This window comes from Pseudonaja textilis, chromosome 11, assembly GCF_049901715.1.
Source record: "Pseudonaja textilis isolate UNSWEBS1 chromosome 11, rPseTex1.2, whole genome shotgun sequence".
NCBI lineage: Eukaryota > Metazoa > Chordata > Lepidosauria > Squamata > Elapidae > Pseudonaja > Pseudonaja textilis.
In genome coordinates this window covers 22188659-22208736 of record NC_142000.1, presented here as the reverse complement: position 1 = coordinate 22208736, position 20078 = coordinate 22188659, and the positions used below count along the sequence as shown (strand labels likewise).

The window sequence follows — 20078 nt, the reverse complement described above, 5'->3', positions numbered from 1 at the left end:
TTTCGGAATGTTGCTCTAATTCAAGAAAATAATTTTTATCTTCTTAGGCAGGAGCAGAGAGATGTGCAAGAAGGAAAAGGCGGCTAGTGTAAGCAAAAACCCCACCCGTAGGATGTTGGCTGCCAGACATCAAATATCTGTTAGGAATTAAATCTTTTGAGGCTGGGCTCACGAATTTCTGTCCATTTCTACATCCTTCCAAGGCTTTCAAACTTACCTGTAGCAACAAATTACAACTCTCAGCAACCACAGCGTCAGTTCTGGTCCTAACGAACTGCTACTCAGAAGCCATGCCACCCTGGCCTCTGGCTGTTGGAGCTTTATCAAGCCTTCGTGTGTAAAAGCAAGCCACCTGCATCAAGAACGTTTCAGAGAACCCTCCAAGATCATTTGCAAAAAGGCATTTTCTATCCCACCGAATCTAAGCATTGCCTTGGCGAGCATTAGAGGAAAACGCAAAAATGAGCACCATATTTCAGCTAACATTGTTCTCTAGAATTTTAGGTATTATTAGCAGTTTAATAAAGATGATATTAGCATGTTAACCCCCTTTAGAAATGTAGGAAAACGTGTTTTTCCCTTGAGCCAAAACTATTTCCTTTGATGTGCAAAAATTAAAGGATTTGTTGCTTTCTGACATCATCTTTACTGAATGGTACAGTATGGTTTCATTTGTTCTGTAAAAAGATTTGAGTGCGTTTAGTAAAATGCCTTTTGCTTTACTTGTACTACAAGTGGTTCACATTGTGTGTGTGTGTGTGTGTGTGTGTGTGTGTGTGGGCGGCTGTCTTCGCTGCATGCGTATGTGAAAAACCCACTTTGCAAAGCTATTGTTCCTTTCTCAATTTCAGGGACTGGATTCTCTCCATCTCCATAGGACGGGGCTGCAATAGGTAAGTGTTAAAGGCAGTTGCACCACTTTGGCAGAAACAATGGGTCATGCTCAATAAGCAATGGAAATAGGCAATAAATAACAACAATAAACAATTACTTTTTTGAATTTGTAATAAAGTATTTTAAATATTTGGACAAAGTGGAATCCTTGGTGTTCTCTGAGCTTGGTTTGCTTGCGGACATTTAATTACCCAACAACTATAGGTAACATCATCAGTGCCAGTGGGTGTAAGATTGGCACTGTTTATATACAGTAGCTCACACTGCGTGGGCGGGGTGTGATTTTCCTCCCGTCAATGTCTTCATCAGGGCATTGTTTTCTGCTTGAATGTTTGTTTGAAGTTAATCCCTGCTTACCAGAGTGGAGGCTGCTGGAGGGGATGAGTTTTGCTCTTTTTGTTTCCTTCGTAGCTTTTTGACCGTCTCTTTTAAATGGTGTGTAAATATTAGATTAACATACAATTGTTTAAAAAGAGTATGATCATATAGCACTAAATCATGAACTCACAAATGTAATAAACCCATTTTTGATGCAGACAGGAGGAAGATTCAAGAAAAATCAAATAAAGAACCATCATCGTATTTGTCATCCCGAAATCCAAGGATAACACCGTTCAGAACAGAAGATAGGAAATGCGGTTTTCCTAGTTAACACCCCCCCCCCTTTAAAGTTCAACAATACTTGGATCGGCAGCACTTCTAAATCTTTATTGAAATACAGCAGCCTGCTGGAAACAACATACAAGATCATCCATTGTAAACAAAGGCAAATATATGTGTATAGCCTAAAATGCCACTTCATTTATGCCTAAATTTGAGAAATGGGTTTCCACAAAGATGTTGCCAGGCTGCAGACAAGCACAGGGAGCTTGTGTGGCTTTACTTTAGACGCTGCTGAGCCCGGATCCTCAGCCACCTTTGCTCCCTCACCAAGACCCATTCAGTTGTGTTGCATATAGTCAGCTTCCCCTTGGAAATGTCCAACATCACCAGGCAGGAACTGGGTGGCTTAACTGGAGTTCTCCACCAGAAGAAATTGGGGTGCAGTTCCTCAGCAGACCACCGGGTGGCAGATGCTGATCACAGGAGGCGAGAGTCTGGCACAAGGGGGCGCTGGCATAGCAGGACTAGAGTAGTTGCTTCTCTCAACTCTGCAATGCAAGGGCCCACTTCGAAACTCTCTAACATGCCTCTCTGCACAGAGATAGCTCAGTGCCAGCGCACAAGTCAGAGTCCCCCCCCCCCGCCCCCCCATCCAAATGCCTGGGACGGTGACCCAGGACTCTCCAAGGAGAGGAGGAAGTGAGGTGATGCTCCAAGGGGCACCCACTGCTTTGGACAGACGTGAACAAACATTCCCTCTGGGAACTGCCACCTCCTAAAGGCAAAACTGGGCCTGTCCTCCTCCTCCTCCTCCTCCCTGTCAGCAGTGCCCCGAACAGTTGATAAAGCTCACGTCCCTCCAGTTCCTACATGCACCACAGACACAGCAGCAGGAAGAAAGCCCTAGGATCTAAGAAATGGGACCAACTCAGGCTGCTGGGTACCGGATCCTTATCGGCGGGCAACCAAATGGTTCGAGAGAGGATAGCTAAGCAGGAAACCCCAGGCGGAGAGCTGGGTTGGTTCTCTCAGACCAGAGCCAAAGGGGTCTCTAAGATGGTGCTTCTGGCACTGTTCACCGCTTGGCCTGCCCACTGCCCCACATCCAAACTGGGCTGGGTTCAGGGCGCAAAAATAAACATCCTTAGCACTTCTAAGTTTGGAAGAAAAACCTGAATCCAACCGGCTACTCGCTTCATGATGGCGTTTCAAACATAGCTCAGGTGAGGCTCCTGCTCCTCCTTGTAGGGGGGCAACTGGGGAGGCGGCTCTTCCTCTCCTCTGTCCTGCTTGTCTCTCTCGGCTTCTATCCAGCTCTGGGGAGAGATGGTTTTCTTGGGCCCGTGCGGGGGAGGGCCGAGAAGGGCTTCGATGTCCTCGTAGTTGACCACTTCGTTCTCCAACAGGGCGTCTGCCAGCTGGAGAGGAAGGATTGGCAGGCTTAAATAAATGCGCCTTAGCAGAAGGTTCCGCATTTGCCACAGGAGTCAAAAACGCCACAGGGACCTGATGCCCTGCAATGCACCAAGCAAGGGGCCTTGATAACGGGACAGGCCTGGGCCCAGCAAGCCCTCCGAAAATGCAGAGCTCTGGGTGAAGGGGTTGGCCCCTCCACTTCCAAAGACTGGGAGAGTTTTGCGGTCAACTACAAAACGGTTTTGCACCCAGGAAATCCGGCTCTAGAAAACCCTTCTCCCCTGACCGATGCCTTCCGGCTAAGGAGCCAGAAAGAGCTGCCCAGAGCGGGAATTGCCCTGCCAGTGGGAAAACTGAAAAGTGGCAAACCTGCCACTTTTTCTTTTGAGAATGCCGTGTATCTGGAATATCACAACCTGCTTTTACTTCGGCATCATCTACATCCAGACATTCCAGAATGAAATCACAGACCTGCCTGTTCTGGAAAAAAAAACCAAAATGCTCCGGAGGGATACCACACCCGACATGAAATGTTTTGCACATGCTTGGCAATCTCTTTAAGTTTCTGGCACTGCCCAGGTCAGAGACAACACGGGGCAGAATTCACCCTCTTTGCCCTGCCATGGATCCTGCTAGCCCAGAAAAGTCGAGGGGGTGAGAAGGTGCACTATGGGCATGCGGAGCCCTGCACAACTAGGTGTACACTGGAGACCAAAGCTTCCTGCTCCTCAAGGGAGGACCTGGTCCACTTCAGAGTGCAGGAAGCCCCTCTCGGTTTCTCTGGCCTTCCGAGGCCCGGAGAGGCTTTCCACACCACTTGGCTTCTTGGCTCCACCTGCACAAGAGGGGCAGTCTGTGGAGTGCTGCAGTGAGGTCATCCCAGCAGAGGCCTCACCTCTTTGCCAGCTTTCAAGCAGGGGTGTTATTATACTTTTTTCTTTAATACCATACTTGCTCTGCGATTCACTTGAGCCTCCCAAGAGAAGCCAGAAGGGAGCAACTTGCTAGGGACTGACTGCCGATCCTTTTCCGGCCTTTTGCCCTCCCCAGCCTCCTCGACCCCCCAGGATTGTAAAGGGCCTTTACCATCTTCAGTTTGTCCCGGTTGTCCATCAGCAGTTTCTCTGTGCGCCGGTACGCTTGGGCTATCAGCAGCTTTGCTTCCTGGGGAAGAGAGAACCGTGGAAGGAAGGGGAGCCACAGCTGACTAAGGCCACTGATCCCAACTTTTCAGTGAACGCTCCCAGCCGGGAGAAGCGGCGGCTGAGGGTCCAGTGTCCAAGAGGCAGGATTAGGCCAGTTGGATCATCTTCCTGCCTGGGAAGCTGCGGTGGGGAGGGGTCCCCCCTCAGGAGCCCTGCAACCGGAAAGAAGCCAGTCCCGCCTCCCCTGCAACTCGACCCCCCCCCGGGAGAGCCTTACATGGTCCATTACTTGCTGGAGCCCTTGGCTGAAGGGGCGCCGCCCAATCCCTGGACCGCTTTCCGTCTCTGGGAAGGACAGGTGGCCGATGGAGGGCATCATTCCGTACTGTTTCACCATGGAGTAGGCTATCCTGGTGACCTTCCGGAGGTCATCTTGGGCCCCTGGAGCAAAGCAGGGTAAGAACGGAGGCAACGGACGCTGGGAAAGTCTTCGAAGGCGACCGAGGGGCTTTTCCCATCCCACCCAAAGGGAGTCGCTTCCTGGCCCTTTTCTGCACAAGGCCGGCCCTCCTCACCTGTGGTCACTTTGTTAAAGGTGATGGCTTCTGCCACTCTGCCCCCCAGCGCCATGCACATCCGCTCAAAGAGCTGGTCCTTGGTCAGCAGGTACTGGTCCTTGGGCAGGATCTGGGCAAAGCCCAGCGCAGCGTTTGTGCGGGGAGCTATGGACACCTAGGGCAGAGAGGAGAGCGGGGGGGAGGGATGGTGAGCCGACTGGTCTCCCTCTGCGTGCCTAGCTCCACGGCAGAGAGCCAGCTGACCTTCAACACTGCTTCGGTGTGCTCCAACAGCCAGCCCACCAGGGCGTGGCCCGATTCGTGGAATGCCACCACCCTCCGCTCCTCCTGCGAAAGGATCTTGTTTCTCTTGGCAGCTCCTGTGAAAGGTGGGGGGAGAGAAAGCTCTCAGTTTCCCAAGTTTGTTTCCAGCATCCAGAAGCCCCCCGTGTCGCTTGAGTCATGAGGAGGCCAAGGAAGCGGAGAACAACACTTGCTTGAAGAAAGGCTTACAAATGGGTTGTTAGGCAACCACACAAGTCCACAATCTCACACCTGAGACTTACAGACCCCTTCTCTAGTTTTAACTGCTACTAAATTTTGCCTCACTGAAAGATGACCTTGCAGCCAAGACACATCCAAGCAAAGAAACAATGTCTCCGGTTAGAAAAATCCCATTTCTGTCCCCAAAGGGCTGGCTGCTTAGGTGAGGTTCCCCACCAGAAGACCCCCAGCAGCCTCGCTCCACCAGGCGTCCCCTACAAATTCCAGCCAGTGTGGTTCGTCCAGGCCAGCCTCTATGGAGACCCCCCGACTCTGCTTCCATCGGAAGGTCCTTACTGCAACAAAAATGACCCCCCCCAACCCCCAACCCCCCCAACCAGGGCCTGGGAGCTGACACCCCCACTCGTGTTCAGAGAGCTCAGAGCCGAAGGGCCTGTTGTCCACCAAGCCCAGCGTGGTCAGGGTGAGTCATCACTCAGGGGAGCCTGGTGGTCCACACCAGATCCCAAATGAGCCAGAGCTGAGAGCCAACCTGCCTTGCTCGGTCGGGGACCACTTGGATGGCTCTCCCAGCAGAGCTCTCCTCCCAAATCTAGGCTGAAGAACACGATCGCTCCCCCGCCCCCCAGGAGAGAAAAGAGGACGCAATTACCTGCAATTACTCTCTCCACAGCACACTCAAAGCTGATTGTGTCGATGGATTTGTACCCCTCTCTGGCAGCGTGGAGAGCCGCCTCGTTACAAATGTTGGCAATATCAGCTCCTGTGGAGAGAACCCAGGGACTCTTGTTCGGCTTCTGGAGCACAGCACAGGTGGGGAGAGAACAGGGGGCTCTTAAGAAGCCAAGACAGGGTCCTCGGTGGGGCCACCCCCCATTGCCCAGGTGCCAAGGGCCAGCAGTGATGCCAGCGAGGGAAAGAAAGCAAACCTCCACCTCGGCTCTTCACTTGCCAGCCCAGCTTGGGAGGCAGTTCCAGGCAGCCAGTCCACCCCTTGACTGGGGGGTGGGTGGGTGGGTGTTAGCCCTCTTTGCCTGGTCATCCAAGCTGCTAAGTCTCAAGGTCCATTGTTCTGCATTTCCCTGCCTGCAGAAACAACGGCTGTGTAGCCTCCTCTGGCAGGGCCTGATCCTGAATGCGAATCTACTCCTCGTTCCACTCTCTTCTTGCCTGTCTAGCGTCCCAAAACCTTCACCCTGGGCTCTGTTTCACAGCAAGGCAAACCTCCGGGTTCCCTAAGGACACCTGGGCTCTGGTCACTCAACTTTTTAAAGAGCAGCATTTTTTTCTTCAAGGAAAGGCAGCGGAGCCTCTCACTTACATCACACCAAGGTAGCTGGAGAAGGCGAGGGAAACGTAGCTGGCAGAACAGGTTCGTTTTCAAGTTGTGCAAGGTAACAAAAGTTATTTAACATCTGGCAGAATTTAAGGTAGAGAAACACGGCAGAAAACGGCTTCTGGATTTCTTTCTAACCCCTTTACTGTCCATAATGGACATAGATGGCACCAGTATTTTATCGGAGTAAAGAAGTAATGCATTTGGATGTGGGTGTGCGGTGTGGATGTGTGAACTGAGAAGCCCAGGGCTGGCTGGGTGGGGTTTATCACGTGGCTGGGATGAGGCCTAGGAGTGTGAACTGCTTCCCCCCCTGCCCCTCCCAAGGTGCCCCAGGGACAGCTGTTTCTGCCTTCTTCTCCTCTGTGGCCCCAGCCAGATCCAACCCCCCCCAATCCTTCTTCTGCCAGCCTCCCTCCCTCCCTGGCCCAGCCCCCGTGAAATTCGGCCCCGTTCAGTTTTTGGAGATGGTCCTGCTGATGGACAGACAGGTGGCCACTTCCCAGCATCCTTACTAATTCCTTACTCATATCTTAGGGTGAGAGGATGACAGTAATTTTTACAAACCCTTGTGCCTCATTTACCAGAAGGTGTTTCTGGGAACGGGCCTGGCTTTCATCTCTTCTTCCCAGGACTTTCCTTCCCTCCAGGGACGTGAGGCTTTGCGCATGCTTCCCTCAAGGCTGAGCATGGCAACCGGTTCAAAGACCGGCAGAGTTTGGATCTGGGTCTCCCCGTCCTGGGGAACAGCCTCTGCAGCCAAGGGGTCTCACAGGCTCTTTACAGCTAACCCCGCCCCAATCCTCCTCTGCTTCAACTGTCCTCCGTTTTCTCTTCTTCCTCTATTTAAACCTCATTCATTACTAGCATCCAGGGATTTTTCTCTAAACCAACCGAGGCATTTTATTTAAACGTTTAAAAACTGAGAAAACAAAAAGCTCAGCAAAAGGAAAAGAAAAGCAAGCCTTCTGGAAGGGGGTTGGAAGCAGGCCTCTCAAGGAGGGAGCAGGCAGGAGCCAGGCCTGCCGGTCGTGCTGTCCCAACCGCAGGGTCCCAACCGCAGGCCCGAGCTGGCTGCCCACACAGAGGGGCTGCAAGGGGGTCATCGGGCCCAACCCCAGGGTGCTCTCAGGAGGGGGCAGGGCGAGCCAGGAGAACCAGCCTGGCGTGGCCCTAGGACGCCCCCGATGGGACTGCAGAGGAGGCACATCGGCTCCGAGTTGGGGCGTGGAGGCGGAACGGAGAGCAACAAAGCGGCAGCCGCCACAGGGCTGGGCTGGCAGAGAACGCAGAGGGGACTCTGTGCTCTCTCTTCCAAGGGGAAGGATCGCCCAAGCTCTGGGCGGGGGGCTTGGAGAAGCTGGATCTCTTGTCCCCCTCCCCACACGTACCGCTGAAGCCTGGGGTGAGTTCAGCCAACCGCTGGGAGTAGAAGCTGCCGGGCTGGGAGAGCTTCAGCCCCTTCAGGTGTTGCTCGAAGATCTCCCGTCTCTCCTACAAAGAGCAGAGCGGACGGGTTGCCACAGATCCCCTGGACGGAGGGGGGTGTGTGTGTGTGTGTGTCTGTCAAGGACTGGAGGGCACAGAAAGGCAGACCCTCCCCTCTCCCGAGGGCCCCTGGACCGGCCTGGGGAGGGCCGCTCTTAAGTGCACAGAGAGCCTGCCTGGGTCTCGGACTGAGCAGGTGGCCTTGGCTGCTCCAGGGCAGGAGGTCTTGGGCCCTGAGACAAAGATGGCCGGGGCTTCCTTAGGCCCAGCCTCCCCCGCAACCCTGCCTGCCCTTCCCCAGGAGACCAAAGGGAAGAGCCTGCTGAGGGGCCGCCCCTCTCTTCCCCAGAGGCTGTGGCTCTCCTCCTCCTCCTCCTCCTCCTCCTCCTCCTCCTCCTCCTCCTCCAGCCTTTCCCCCACTGCACCGTCAGCACCAAGAGCGGATCCAGACTCGCAAGGGCTCCCCTTCCCTCCACGCATGAATGAAAGGAAGGAAATTGGGGGCTGGGGGGGGGGGATCAGGTTGGCCCTGTGCCAGAGTGTGACTCATGGGGCCGGTCACAATAGCCCTGATTAGAGCAGGGGGCTCAGCTGCCAGAATTTCCTGCTCCTTTTTCCTCCGGGGCAGCTGCGCAGCTCCAGGCATCTGAGGGATTTCAGGCCAAAACAGGGAAGAACCAGAAAGGGGCAGCCTGGCCGGGAAAGGAAAAGGAGCGGCTGCTGCTGCTCTCCTGGAATGGGGGGACCCCAGAGAGAGAGGCGCCGTCGGGGGTCTTGCTACCAGTCCTGGGGAGAGCAGAGAACCCCCTTGGTGCTCCCACCTTCCTCAGCCAACTAAATCTAGGCCCCTGGCTTTAAATGACCCCCTGGATCCCATGACTCCGAATGAATCATCGCCCCAAGGCAAGTGGGGTCTTCGAGCAGGGGACGGGCCACGCACGGGTGGAGGCTTTTGATTCAAGAACCTGGAGGGGCCCCATCCTCCGCTTCCAACAGAGTACCTGCAGAGTGGGCAGGTCGATAAAAATGTGGCGATCCAGCCTCCCGGGCCTCATGAGGGCATTGTCCAGGATATCCGCTCGGTTGGTGGAGGCCAGCACGATGACGTGGTCCGTGGTCCCCATCCCTGCAGAAGAGAAACGGCGGACGCTCAGAAACACATGGGGGGGGCAAAGAGGCCAGAGGTACCCTTCTCCACGCCACGGGGGCAGCCGCAAAACAGGGACAGTCCAGTGTGGATGCTGGACCAAGAGGAGGAAGGTGCTCATAAACCTTGGGGTGTGTGTGTGTGTGTGTGTGTGTGTGTGTGTGTGTGTGTGTGTAGGAAATCTGACTTATGTATTAATTACGAAGCGTGGAACGTTTCTTTAAACCACTCGCCTGCACTCTTCAACTGGAAACAGAAGTCAGACACGTGGTAAGTGGGAAAATAAATTGGGAACACGCCACCCAATCCTTGCAGACAACTCTAACCCTTCCTGGACTTTACCCTGCCTTATTCAGCCCACAATTTCCCCCACCGTTCAGCACCAGCCAGATTTCAGAGTAGCAGGGTTGGAAGGGAGTTTTGGAGGTCTTCAATTCCAGACAAGTGGCTGTCCAGGCTCTTCTTCAAAAAGGCTCCAGTGGTGGAGCATCCAGAACTTCTGGAGGTTAGTTGTTCTCGCCTTGGTTCCAGGTTGCTTCTCTCCTTGACTGGCCTCCCTCCGTTGCGCCTTGTCCTGCCTTCGGGGGCTTTGGAGAAGACCTGGGCCCCTAGTCCTCCTTTTCATTACGTAGAAACAATTTCAGGCCATTTGCCGGAAGCCTGCCGCATTTGCAGGGAAGGTCCAGCTCCTTCCCGCGGACACCACAACAGCCCCGCCTGCTCTTTCCACTTCTGGAAGCACATCTGGCACCAGAGCAGCGTTGGCACTGCAAGCTGAAGGGTCTCTTTCTCGGTCAGCCTGTCAGTCCACAGAACCTGCCCACCTTCCAGTGGCCACAAACCCACCGACTGGGGCCTGTGGGATTGAGTTCTGCAAGCGGAGCCCTTCCAGCTGCAAGAGTGGCATCCACCTTCAATCAACAGTTTTTAGCTCCTGTGTGGAAGTGTTCGGCATTGGCACATGCCGGCTGAACATGCACAAGGCGGCCAAGGCAGCCTCTTCTTTCTAGGTGCCCCGTCCTTTTGTTCTCCTCCAGATACGCACCAGGTTGTCAATGCCCAGAACTGGATGCAGCATCTGAAGTGGGTCTGGCCAACACAGAGCACAGCAGAAGGACGAGGGAGTTTCTTCCCAAGCACGACCATACAACTCTGTTGCTTGAAGAGCCACTTGATAACTGCCTGGTGGTCCAGCCCACGTTTTGCCACTTTCTCTGTCAGGAAAGGTGGGTGCTGAGCTTTGATCTGCTGAGGGGGCAGCAAAGTAAGAAGGCTACCTGCTTACTGCGCACACCTGTCTGGAAAAGGGGGCTTCTTGACCACGAGCCGCTTGGCTCTCTAAACGCTCCGGCTCTTACGAAGGGCACTAACAGCATTTCAAAGCAAGGTGCAGATATAAAGCAGAAGAACCCACAGAGGTTTCAGGAACGAAGACAGCCAAACATCCTCGGAGTAGGGAATAAGGGAGTTGACTCAGCCTTCAATGCCAACACCGGAGCTCGGCTCATTCTCAACCTGTCTGAGCAGAAATGGTTCCCAAGGCAGAGATTCATTTCTGCTTACAACTCTATCCACCCGGGAACAGAGTTCCATCGATCTAGGAGACCAAGCAGGCAGGGGCTAGCTCTACCACTTCTGACGTGCAGAAGGCCTGGCATTGATTGAATTCAAGCAATGCTGCTTCTCTGGGGGCCTCCTCCGTGATCCGCTTGTAGCTGGAGAGAAGGCCGGCCGTCTTCCCAGCATTTCCACATGCCTCCCTTCCCCAAAGCCACCGAGTCTTTAAATTAAAGAACCCGCCCCAGACAGCTGGAAAGAGCAGGCCTGTCCTCCGGCCTGAGCAGCGGGACTGTCCTGGCAGAGCCCTGGAGGAAGAGAACCAGAGCAGGAGGAACTCCTTGAATCACCCTGCTTCCCTGGGGGAGACAGGAACTGCCCCTCTTGGGCTGCACGTCTCCCCGGCCAGCAGCGTCAAATGCAGCCAGCACTGAGGTTCATCTTCCCTTCTGGGCAGCCAACAGAAACCCATCAAAGGAGAAGCAGCAGAGAAAAACACCGGAGCTGACAATGAAGGGAAGCCCAGACCTCCAGATCTCTAAGGAAACAGGCAGCAGCTTGGGAAAGGGGGTGGGGGTGGGGGTGGAAGAGGCCTGCTGGAGAGGAAATGCCCTATTAGGAGGGGCGAATATCCTTTTGGGGAGGGGTGGGAAGAAAAGACCCCGGGCTTCAAAACCAAACGCTTTGCCATGAAAAACTGACCGTCCATTTCGACCAACAGCTGGTTCAGGGTTTGCTCCTCTTCTGTGTTGGAGAAGCCAGACATGTTGGTTGAGCGCCTTTTCCCAACCGCGTCTATTTCATCTATGTAGACGATGCACGGGGCACACGCCCGGGCTTCCTTGAAGAGGCTCCGCACCCGGGCAGCGCCAAGGCCTGCAGGTGGGCAAAGCGGGAGTGAGGCCGCGTCGAAGGGACAGGGGCTGGGCTCTCCGGGGCTTCTGCTCCTGTTGCTCGGGACCCTCGCAGCTCTCAACCAAGCCACAGGCTGCTGGGTCCCTTTCTAGCCAGGCGAGTCTTCTGCCAGGAGCCGGCAGAGGGCAAAGCAGCACCAATGGGGCAACGCAGGAAGCTCGGCTAATCAAAGCTCTGACGCTTCTTCTGGGGTCTGGAAGCTCCTCGGGAGCCACCCAATCCTCCCGAAGAATTTGGGGCTCCGGCAGAAGCTTCCTAAGGCCAGAAACGGTGGGGGATCAGGAAGTGGGGAGGAGCAGCAGATCAGTGACCATCCCCACAAGCCCCTTCGCGAGGAAACCGGTTCAAGTCCTCTGGAAAGCATCTCCTCCCACGCGAGGCTCCACGACCGAGAAAGAGGACTCACCGCCAATCACCTCCACAAATTCAGAGCCAGCTATTGCCAGGAATGGCACTTGGGCCTCTGTAGCCACCGCTTTTGCCAGCAAGGTCTTGCCGCAGCCCGGTGGCCCAAGCAAGAGGGCCCCTCTGGGCACTTTGGCACCCAGCTGGAGGTAGCGCTCCGGACTCTAGAACCAAAAGGAAGGGATGGAGCAGGGAACGCTGGAGAAACGAGGCGCTGTTCCCCTTCCCACAGGTGCAGCAGGAGGCTCAAGGTATTCTGCAGCCTTTCCTACAGACTCTTTTGTTTGGAAGCACCTCGGGGTGAGCAAAGGCCCGGCCCCGTTCTCGAGGAAGCAAAAACTGGTTTGCAGTTTCCCCCAACAATTCCCTCTCCTCGGCCTTCCTGCTTCCCAAGGCAAGTTGTCTCTTTTACCTTCAGGTAATCCACAAATTCCTTGACTTCCGTCTTGGCCTCGTGCAGGCCTGCCACGTCCTTGAAGCTGATCCCTTTCCCAGATTTGCCATCTACGATTGTGAAGCGAGCCCTTTTCAGCTGGTTCTGCCAAGGAGGGGAAGAAAAAGCCCTTGTTGGCTGTGGCACTTGGAGGGCAGGGAAGCTCAGATACAGAGAGCAAGAGGTCTGCGGCGCAAACCCTGCATCCCCTCCCCAGGACAAAGCCTAGGTGGTGCTACTTCCTGTTTTCCATCCCAGTAGATAGCAGGCAAGGGGGAGGAAGATACCCTGTCACCACGGCAACCCTCCTTCTGCTGAGCATGTGCCTCCCAGTCAAGCGCAGAGACGCGCATCCACCCTTTAGATGGAAGGGCTGATGGGGCCTTCCTGAACGTAAGCATGCTTGAAAGAAAGCGCGCAGCCCCCGGACTCCAAAAGTGCTGCCTCTCAAAGGGCTCGATGATATGGGGGGCAGCAGAGCAGCCCTGAAAACAATAGGCATCGCATTCCGGCCTCCTTTGAGCCGGAGAGATGGACAAAATCATTATTTACCTGAACCCTGGCAGTTCCTGGAGCTCAGCCTTCCCACCTGAGAGGGGAAAGGGGCTCCATTTTTGCCAACCTCCCCCCGCTCCCAGGAGGCTGAGCAGCAGACAACCCAGCACCGGCAACCATGAGAGGAAGACGGAGGAGCCCCGACTGTCCAGTCTCTGACCAGCCCCATCTGGAGGATGTCAGCCCCGCTCCCTCCCCCGGCATAGTAAGGCTACTTACGAAGGCACTGAAGGCGCCTTCCCTTCCTGATATGCCAGCCAGCCGAAAAATGTACCACAGAATGCCAACACTGACCACAGTCATTCCCAAGGTGTAGAGGGCACTGCCGAGACAAGGAGCACAAGAGAGTCAGCCTCGGCATCTGGAGACCAGTCTGAGTTTGGGGAGCCAAAAATACAGTAGAAAACTGGATTTCTCCAATAACAAAACAAACACAGCAGAGAACATGGGGGTTTTGGTGACTGCAAATCCTTTGGCTGCCTGCTCCCTTAACAGTTCCAAGAGGGGAGAATCTAGGCCAGCCCACTGCAGCCGAGCTGTGTCCTGGGGACCCGGCCAAGAGGCAGAGTTTGCTGCCAGGAAGGGACCACCAAGCTGCTCCCAGGCAGGAGGCCGCCTGGCTACCAAACGGGACCTTTTCCCAAGGAACTCCTTTGCTCAGAGGCCTCTATGGAAGTCAGGCCCTCCATTCTGAAGCTGTCGGATTCAGCTGTGGGCTGGACCATTCAGGCCCGTCCATGGCAGAAGCCACATCTTCAGGATAGGCTGTTGTTGCTCAGCACTCCGCCTGGTCGTTGTGCACCCCAAGGTCAAAGTGCAGACAAGCAACCGTGAGGAAGGGAGAAGGGCGGACAGGAGCGGCTGCCAGGGTAGAGGCAATTCACGCCCTCCCTCCCAAGCGCTCCGTACTTTCCGAAGAAGCTGCTGCGCCTGTAAGAGACGGGGATTCGGTCGCTCAAGTCGATGTTCAGCTCATCTTCGGCCGCTCGCAATTTCTCCTCGAACTTGTCGATGTTTGCCACCTTCATCACATAGGTCAGGCTCAGCTTCTGGAAGACACAAAAAGGTGGAGACGTCCCAGCCAGGTGAGCCTCCTCAGAGAAGGAAACGGAGGGCTGCCTCTGAATACAGAGCCACGGAGGGGCAGTGCTAGAGAGGAAGAAAGCAGCCCCACCGGGCAAATATGGCTTCTTCACCCACCTGACCTCCCAGCCTGTCAACACCCCAGCCTACCTGAAGTCTGGGTCAAAGCTACTTAAAAACAAATGAACAGCCCAAAGCTAAAGTGATTCAGAAAAGCTACAATCAGTCCTTTGGCTATTCAAATATTAGTACGTCATATTCTCTGCATTTGGAGTTTTCTCACCGGTTAACACCTGAACTGAAAATAATTCCAAGATCAGTCGAAAGCTCAAATGCTTTAACTTAAGACTTTGGCCAAATGCTTCAGCTACGTTCTATCTAGAAAGCCCTTCAAGGGATCAAGGAACCCACACAAGCTCTATTTCTCCTTTATTTCACATTAATTTCACTTAATGAAATCGTTCAGAAAAAACATGAAAACTTCACAAAATGGGGGGAGAGGGAGCCATTGCGACTGGAGAATTCTGGCTACTGATTTGAAAGCTCAGGGCCCACAGCGGCCTTTCCCAGTGAACGAAGGGGGCCGCAAAGGACACTCACGGGCCAACCAAAGACCACGGCCCCCGGGTGCAGGTGGATTTCCACAATTTCGCTCTCCGGCACCACCTGCACACTCTGCACCTCCCCCTTGGCCAGCAGCTCGTTGACAAAGTCGTTCCAGGAGATGCTTCCCGCGCTGGTGGTCAGTGAGTTCAGCAGGCTCATGACGATGGCAATGAAGAAGAGGACCTTCAGCCGCTCGCGATACATCTGGTCTTCCCTCTCCCGGCGTCTCTTTTCCTCTGGGGAGAGGAAACGTAAGAGCCCAACAAGCTGACTATGCCTCAGGCCACAATCTCCCCCCGACCCCCCGCCTGTTTTTGTTCCACATTTCAGCCTTCCTTAGAAAACAAAGCTGGGCTAGAAAACCAGCATCTGGTTTGCAGAACAGGATTGTGTTTCAGCCATTGCCCGGGCTGAATGAAGGGAGGCCAGAGCGGGGCCGGCCAGCTGGGTGGCAGGAGAGGCCTATTCAGGCCAGGCCAACGGCTGGGGAGCAGAAGACCTTAGGGAACTACCTAGCTGCGATGCCAGCCCTGGTCTTCAGCAGGCGGGGTGGGGGCTTTGTATCAGCCAGCCAGTGTTTCTCAGACAAAAGTAGACAAAGCCAGAAAAGGAAAAGACGGGTGTGTTTTAGTCTTAGAAAGGGCAAGAGCAGCATGGCTGCCTTCTGCAGCACCTACGAACTGCCCCGTTGCCAGGGGAAGGCTGCAGATAAACCAGTTTTGCGATTATGCCCACTCCTCCCGAAACAATCCCAGGAAAGGAACCCTTTGCGCCATTTTCTCCTGGGGATGTAGCCGCAGTACTCTAGTTTTAAGCTGTGGCTTAGCACTACAGGTGAAGCTGCTGAGAAGGGCAGCTTAAAACTCTAACAAACAAACAGGCTGCATTGGCTTCTTAACCGCCTAACCTTAGAACTGGGTTCAGTACTACTGTGACCTTAACCCATCCACTCCTGTGCTGGGCTTAGAGCAGAACCTCCATGAATTGCGGGAGGAAGAGGCACCTGATGGCTCCCAATCTCGGCCTCCTTTCAGATCCCGGACAGCAGGACCCGCTCTTTGGCAGGTCAGGCCCTTTACCCAGCCAGGAAAGAGAACCAGACGTGGGGCTCATGTCTGCACGGCTTCATCTAGCAAACCCCGGAGCTCTCTCTTTTTTTCAAACAGCTTAGAATTAAAGGGTGAAATGGCTTTTATTCCCAGAGAAAAGCCCACTGCCCATAATTCAGGTCCCCCAATATGTGGCTGCACCTAGGCCACGAAATCTACCTGCGGTGCTTTTCAGAGTAGTTTAAGATGCAGGGAGATGTGAGCTGGATGGGAGGCTAACTAGGCTGACAGAAAAGGGAAGACGAACAGGCTTCCCCCAAACCAAAAAAAACCTACTGGGGGCTTCATAGTAAAACTGCATATAAATCCAAACTTACCCTCATCTTCCTTTGGGGATTTCCCTTTGGGCTTTTTCCCACTTTGGTCATTGCGATGAGAACCAGATGTAGAAAAATAGCAGCAGGTGCCACCAGTAAGGAAGCCTGCAGTCAAGGCCAGGTACCTCTCATCTGCTTGGCACAAAGAAGAGCCAGGAGTGTAGAATTGTTCAGTTGTTATTCCAAAACAAGCAGAGTTCTCGGAGTTCCAAATGAAGGGCCCAGGTTTGGCTTAACTTTCGGCACCCCAGAGTGGAGACAGGGCCTGTAACTCTGTCAGGTGGCCCTTTCAACCATCACCTGGTGGGAGCCTTTCCAGTGGGACAGTGAGGCAGCCAGAAGGAAGGCCGGCCCACCATCAGCCAGGCTTCTGGAGAAACACCGGTGAGTTCCTTCTTTCCCAGAACCGCTTCAAAGCTTCCTACGTGAGCTGCCTCTTCAAGGACTGTTTGGAGAAGACATGGCATGGAGGGAGGGAGGGAGGTGGCAAGAGAAGAGTCCCTTCGCTCCAGTGCCCCAACTGGGCCAGGAAGTCCATGTTGTTATGCCCGATGCAAACTCAGAGAACGTCTCAGGCAGTTTAAAGCATTTTATGAAACAGAAGGCTCTCTGACCAGCCTCCTTTAGACATTTTATGAATTATATTGCTGTAGTTGATTTCTTTAAATTACTGTTTTCATTGTAGAATAGCATTTTTATGGCACCCATTCCTCCTCATTTGGGGAGGAATGATCTAAAAACATTTAAGTGAAAGTTAATCTTGCCTGGGTTTCCCCCTCTACGTGCCCATTTCTTTTTCACTCTGGAGTGCAACCTGGGGCAAAGATGGGATCCTCAGAAGGATCTTTTGCAGGCTCTTCAGCAGGGGAGGCCCCAAAGGGCAGTCCAGCATCTGTGGGCACTGCAAGGAACCCCCCCCCGCCCCCTTGACAGGGCTGGAAAGAGAAAGTCCTCCTGGGATCAGAGCAAACAACGGCGGGATGGAAATGATCGAGGGGGAGCCAGACAGCCGCCCAGGCCGAAGTATAACTCTCCCTCCCCTCCTTGAGCGGGTCTGGCGTCTCTGGGCAAAAGCCCCGCTGCCCCTTCCTCAATTTCCCAGGGAGGCTCCTATTTGCTTTACCGGGGCGGCTGCAGTCAGAGAAGAGGAAAAACGGGCAAAACCCCGCCAATCCATCCTCGAAGACACAAATAGACCCCCTGACAATGGACCCCGCCCAGTCCGGACTGATCAGCTTCAGCGGGGTTTCACCGGGGGGGGGGCGGGGGCGGACGGGCGAGGCTTCCTACTCACCCAGCAGCCTCCACAGCCGGGCGGGGGTCCACGCAGGCCAGGCCCAGCAGCCCCTGGAGAGCGCGCCGGGCAGCCGGAGCTGAAAGGCAGAATGGGGAGGGGGAGGTCAGGGAAGCCCGAGCGGACCCTTCGCGGAGTCCCCCCCCCCCGCCGGCCTGGTTCGGGCCCTGCTGGCCCGCTCACCTGAAGGTCGTCGCCTGGCCTGCGCTCCGCGGGGGCCCGGGTCCAGCGGCGGCCCAGAGCCCCCCGAGCGCCGCCCGGTAGAGGAGCCTCGGGCCGGAGGAGGCCGCGGCCCCCGCGCCGGAGCACCAGCAGCAGCAGCGAGGCGGCGCCCGTCATCCCCAGGAAGACAGGCCGCGCGACGAGAAGGCAGCGGCCATCTAGGAAGCGGGCAGCCCGCTCTCAAGATGGCCGCCGCCGGGCCGGGAGACCTCGTGCCGCCACCTGGCGGGGGGAGTGAGGGGAGTCCCGGTCTCCAGCCTTGAAAGGTGGCGGCACGGGGGACTGGCCGGGCACCATGGGTTTTGTGGTGCCGCAGCCCCCCCGAGCCTGCAACCCTCGGCTGGCGAGGGTTGAGACCAGGGGACGGGCGCGGGGCACTCGGGTGCAACGCTTCGATTTCTTTTTCAGGCCTGGAGCTGCCGGATGACAGAAGGACAAGAGCAGCCCCGCCGTCCGTGGCGCGGAGGCCCCAGCCAGTGGTGGGGAAAGAAGGCCCCGGAGGCCTCCTGCCGAGACAGTAGAACTCAGGCTGCCCCTCCGGCCCCTCTGTGGGTCCCAGGGAGAAGAAGCCCCCAGCGCGGATGGAAGCCACCCCAAAGGCGCCGCACTCGTCGGGCTGTAGGATTTGGGCATATCCGCCTGGAAGCATCACCACAGAAGGCCTGGAAACAACTCGCTGGCGAAGAGGAATTAGGACATGCGAAGAAAAAGGGTAGCATCAACCGACAGCAGAGTAAAATAGGGAAGTGGGAAGCTTCAGCACCATGGCCAAGTGTATTCTGGCTCCAGGTTTGGTGTGGTGCTTTCCTATTTGCATGTGGACACACCAGGATTATTAAAAGGATGCTCACTTGACTCAGAGATTCTGAATTTGCACACACCTTTAAGACTGAGGGTTCCCTTCATAAAAAGGCATGGAGTCAAGTTGCAGAAGAGAATTTGCTCAGCTGGATAAGCAGGAGATACTTAATAGTTGAGCAACAGAAAAAGATTTAATGCAGTGTGACTAGAATATAAAGTTAGTTTAGGCAGAAATAATGTTAAAGCTGTAACATTTTGTTTGAAGATCAGATTTGCAATGCTGGAAAGGCTTTCACAATTTCACTGAATAGAAACATCACTGCTCTTCCCTAAAAAAATGGTTTCATTCTCCAAACAACAACTTCCAAACAACAGACTTGCAAAACTTTCTTATGGTTGTAATCTCAGCCATCAAATTTGTGACAGACACACCCAGGATGTTAACTGGTTCCCTCTGGGACACAAGTAAACTTTTGATTAAACGAAGAGCCTGCTGCATAACCTACATACCTGTTTAGATAACTGGTTTTTAACTGAGAAACATTTGATGTAAGGCACATAAAATTCAACTAGATTGTTTTATTGACAATTTTGAAAGTAATTGTGGAGGAAGTGGGCCAAGAGGAAAAAAAATCTATCACTTGCATTAAGATAGGCATTGGCTTCTTATGAAATATTGTGACTGAAATATTGCAAATGGCTGCCTTGATTGGAGCTTCATGTGCTGGAAGGTTGAAGCATGTAAAATTATAAAAAGGGCTCGCAATATCTGGTGCAAAGGAAAATTAGGTTGGTTCTCTCATAATACTTTTTAACTTATTGTAGAGGATACTTATAATAGATTATTAGAATTATAGGCAGCTCCATTCTGGCTCTGAAACTACAGTTTAATTGCAGCCATTCAGAGTTAATATATAATAGTATGCATTATCTTCTACTCTTTGAACGTTTGAAATGTAACCTTGAGAAAAGGTGATTTCATGCAGTGTCCTTTGAGTGCTTAATAAAGCTTCCTTTGGGAATACATCCAACGTTCAGACATAAAGCCATGTTCCAGCTATGACATCAGTGGGGGATTTTGGTAGGATTTTTTTTTTCAAGTTTCTGGAGAATGGTAATAAAAATAATGGTGCTGGCTCATGCAACATGAATAAATGAACTCTACATACTGTAAGCCACCTAAGACTTATTCGTTTAATTCAAATGATCTTTTTTAAAAACTAGATTGGGCATGGAATAGGAAGAGTTCCACTTCTGGGGCAACCACTGTGTTCTCCACAATTGGACAAGCTTTTTGTCTTCTGAGTTTCTTCTCTCCTCACGGAGGAACAGAACAAGAGAAGGCAGCCCTGGAATTTCCAACCCATAGAAATATATATTAAGTGATTCAAAGCCTCCTGGGAGTTTAATATTGGGATATGAATAGAGCCAGTTTGGTCTAATGATGAAGGCACCCAGTTAAGGGGGGTGGGGGGGCGCAAAGTCTCAGTCTAACCTTAGGCACCAGACAGCTCTCAGACTAACCCACCTCACAGGGTTGTCGTGGGAAAAGAGGAGGAGGAGAGTCTTAGATACGTTCACCACTTTGAGTTAGTTTTGAAAAAGCACAGGCGGGGTATAAAGGATGCCTGGGGGTGGGCTGCATCAGATGCCAATCGTCCAGCGCCGGCTCTTCCCCAGCTATCCAGAAA

The 20078-nt window shown here is 53.8% G+C and overlaps 1 protein-coding gene and 1 long non-coding RNA gene across 2 annotated transcripts; one reads left to right on the top strand and one right to left on the bottom strand.

Moving 5' to 3' along the window:
• Nucleotides 1–1584: 1584 nt before the first annotated feature.
• On the bottom strand, nt 1585–17986 carry SPG7 (SPG7 matrix AAA peptidase subunit, paraplegin). The gene is made up of 17 exons (XM_026719750.2): nt 17548–17986; nt 17365–17443; nt 16071–16202; nt 14639–14880; nt 13865–14004; nt 13175–13277; nt 12380–12505; nt 11969–12131; nt 11350–11523; nt 8945–9069; nt 7847–7949; nt 5772–5882; nt 4880–4995; nt 4634–4790; nt 4336–4499; nt 4000–4077; nt 1585–2915 (listed from the first exon to the last, which is right to left on the bottom strand). Exons 1-17 carry the CDS (start codon nt 17701–17703, stop codon nt 2706–2708), a joined length of 2379 nt encoding a protein of 792 aa, XP_026575535.1. The 5' UTR covers nt 17704–17986; the 3' UTR covers nt 1585–2705.
• On the top strand, nt 17746–19565 carry LOC148124866 (uncharacterized). The gene is made up of 2 exons (XR_015744903.1): nt 17746–17852; nt 17995–19565. It is a non-coding gene; the product is annotated as an uncharacterized LOC148124866 (long non-coding RNA).
• The last annotated feature ends 513 nt before the right edge of the window (nt 19566–20078 follow it).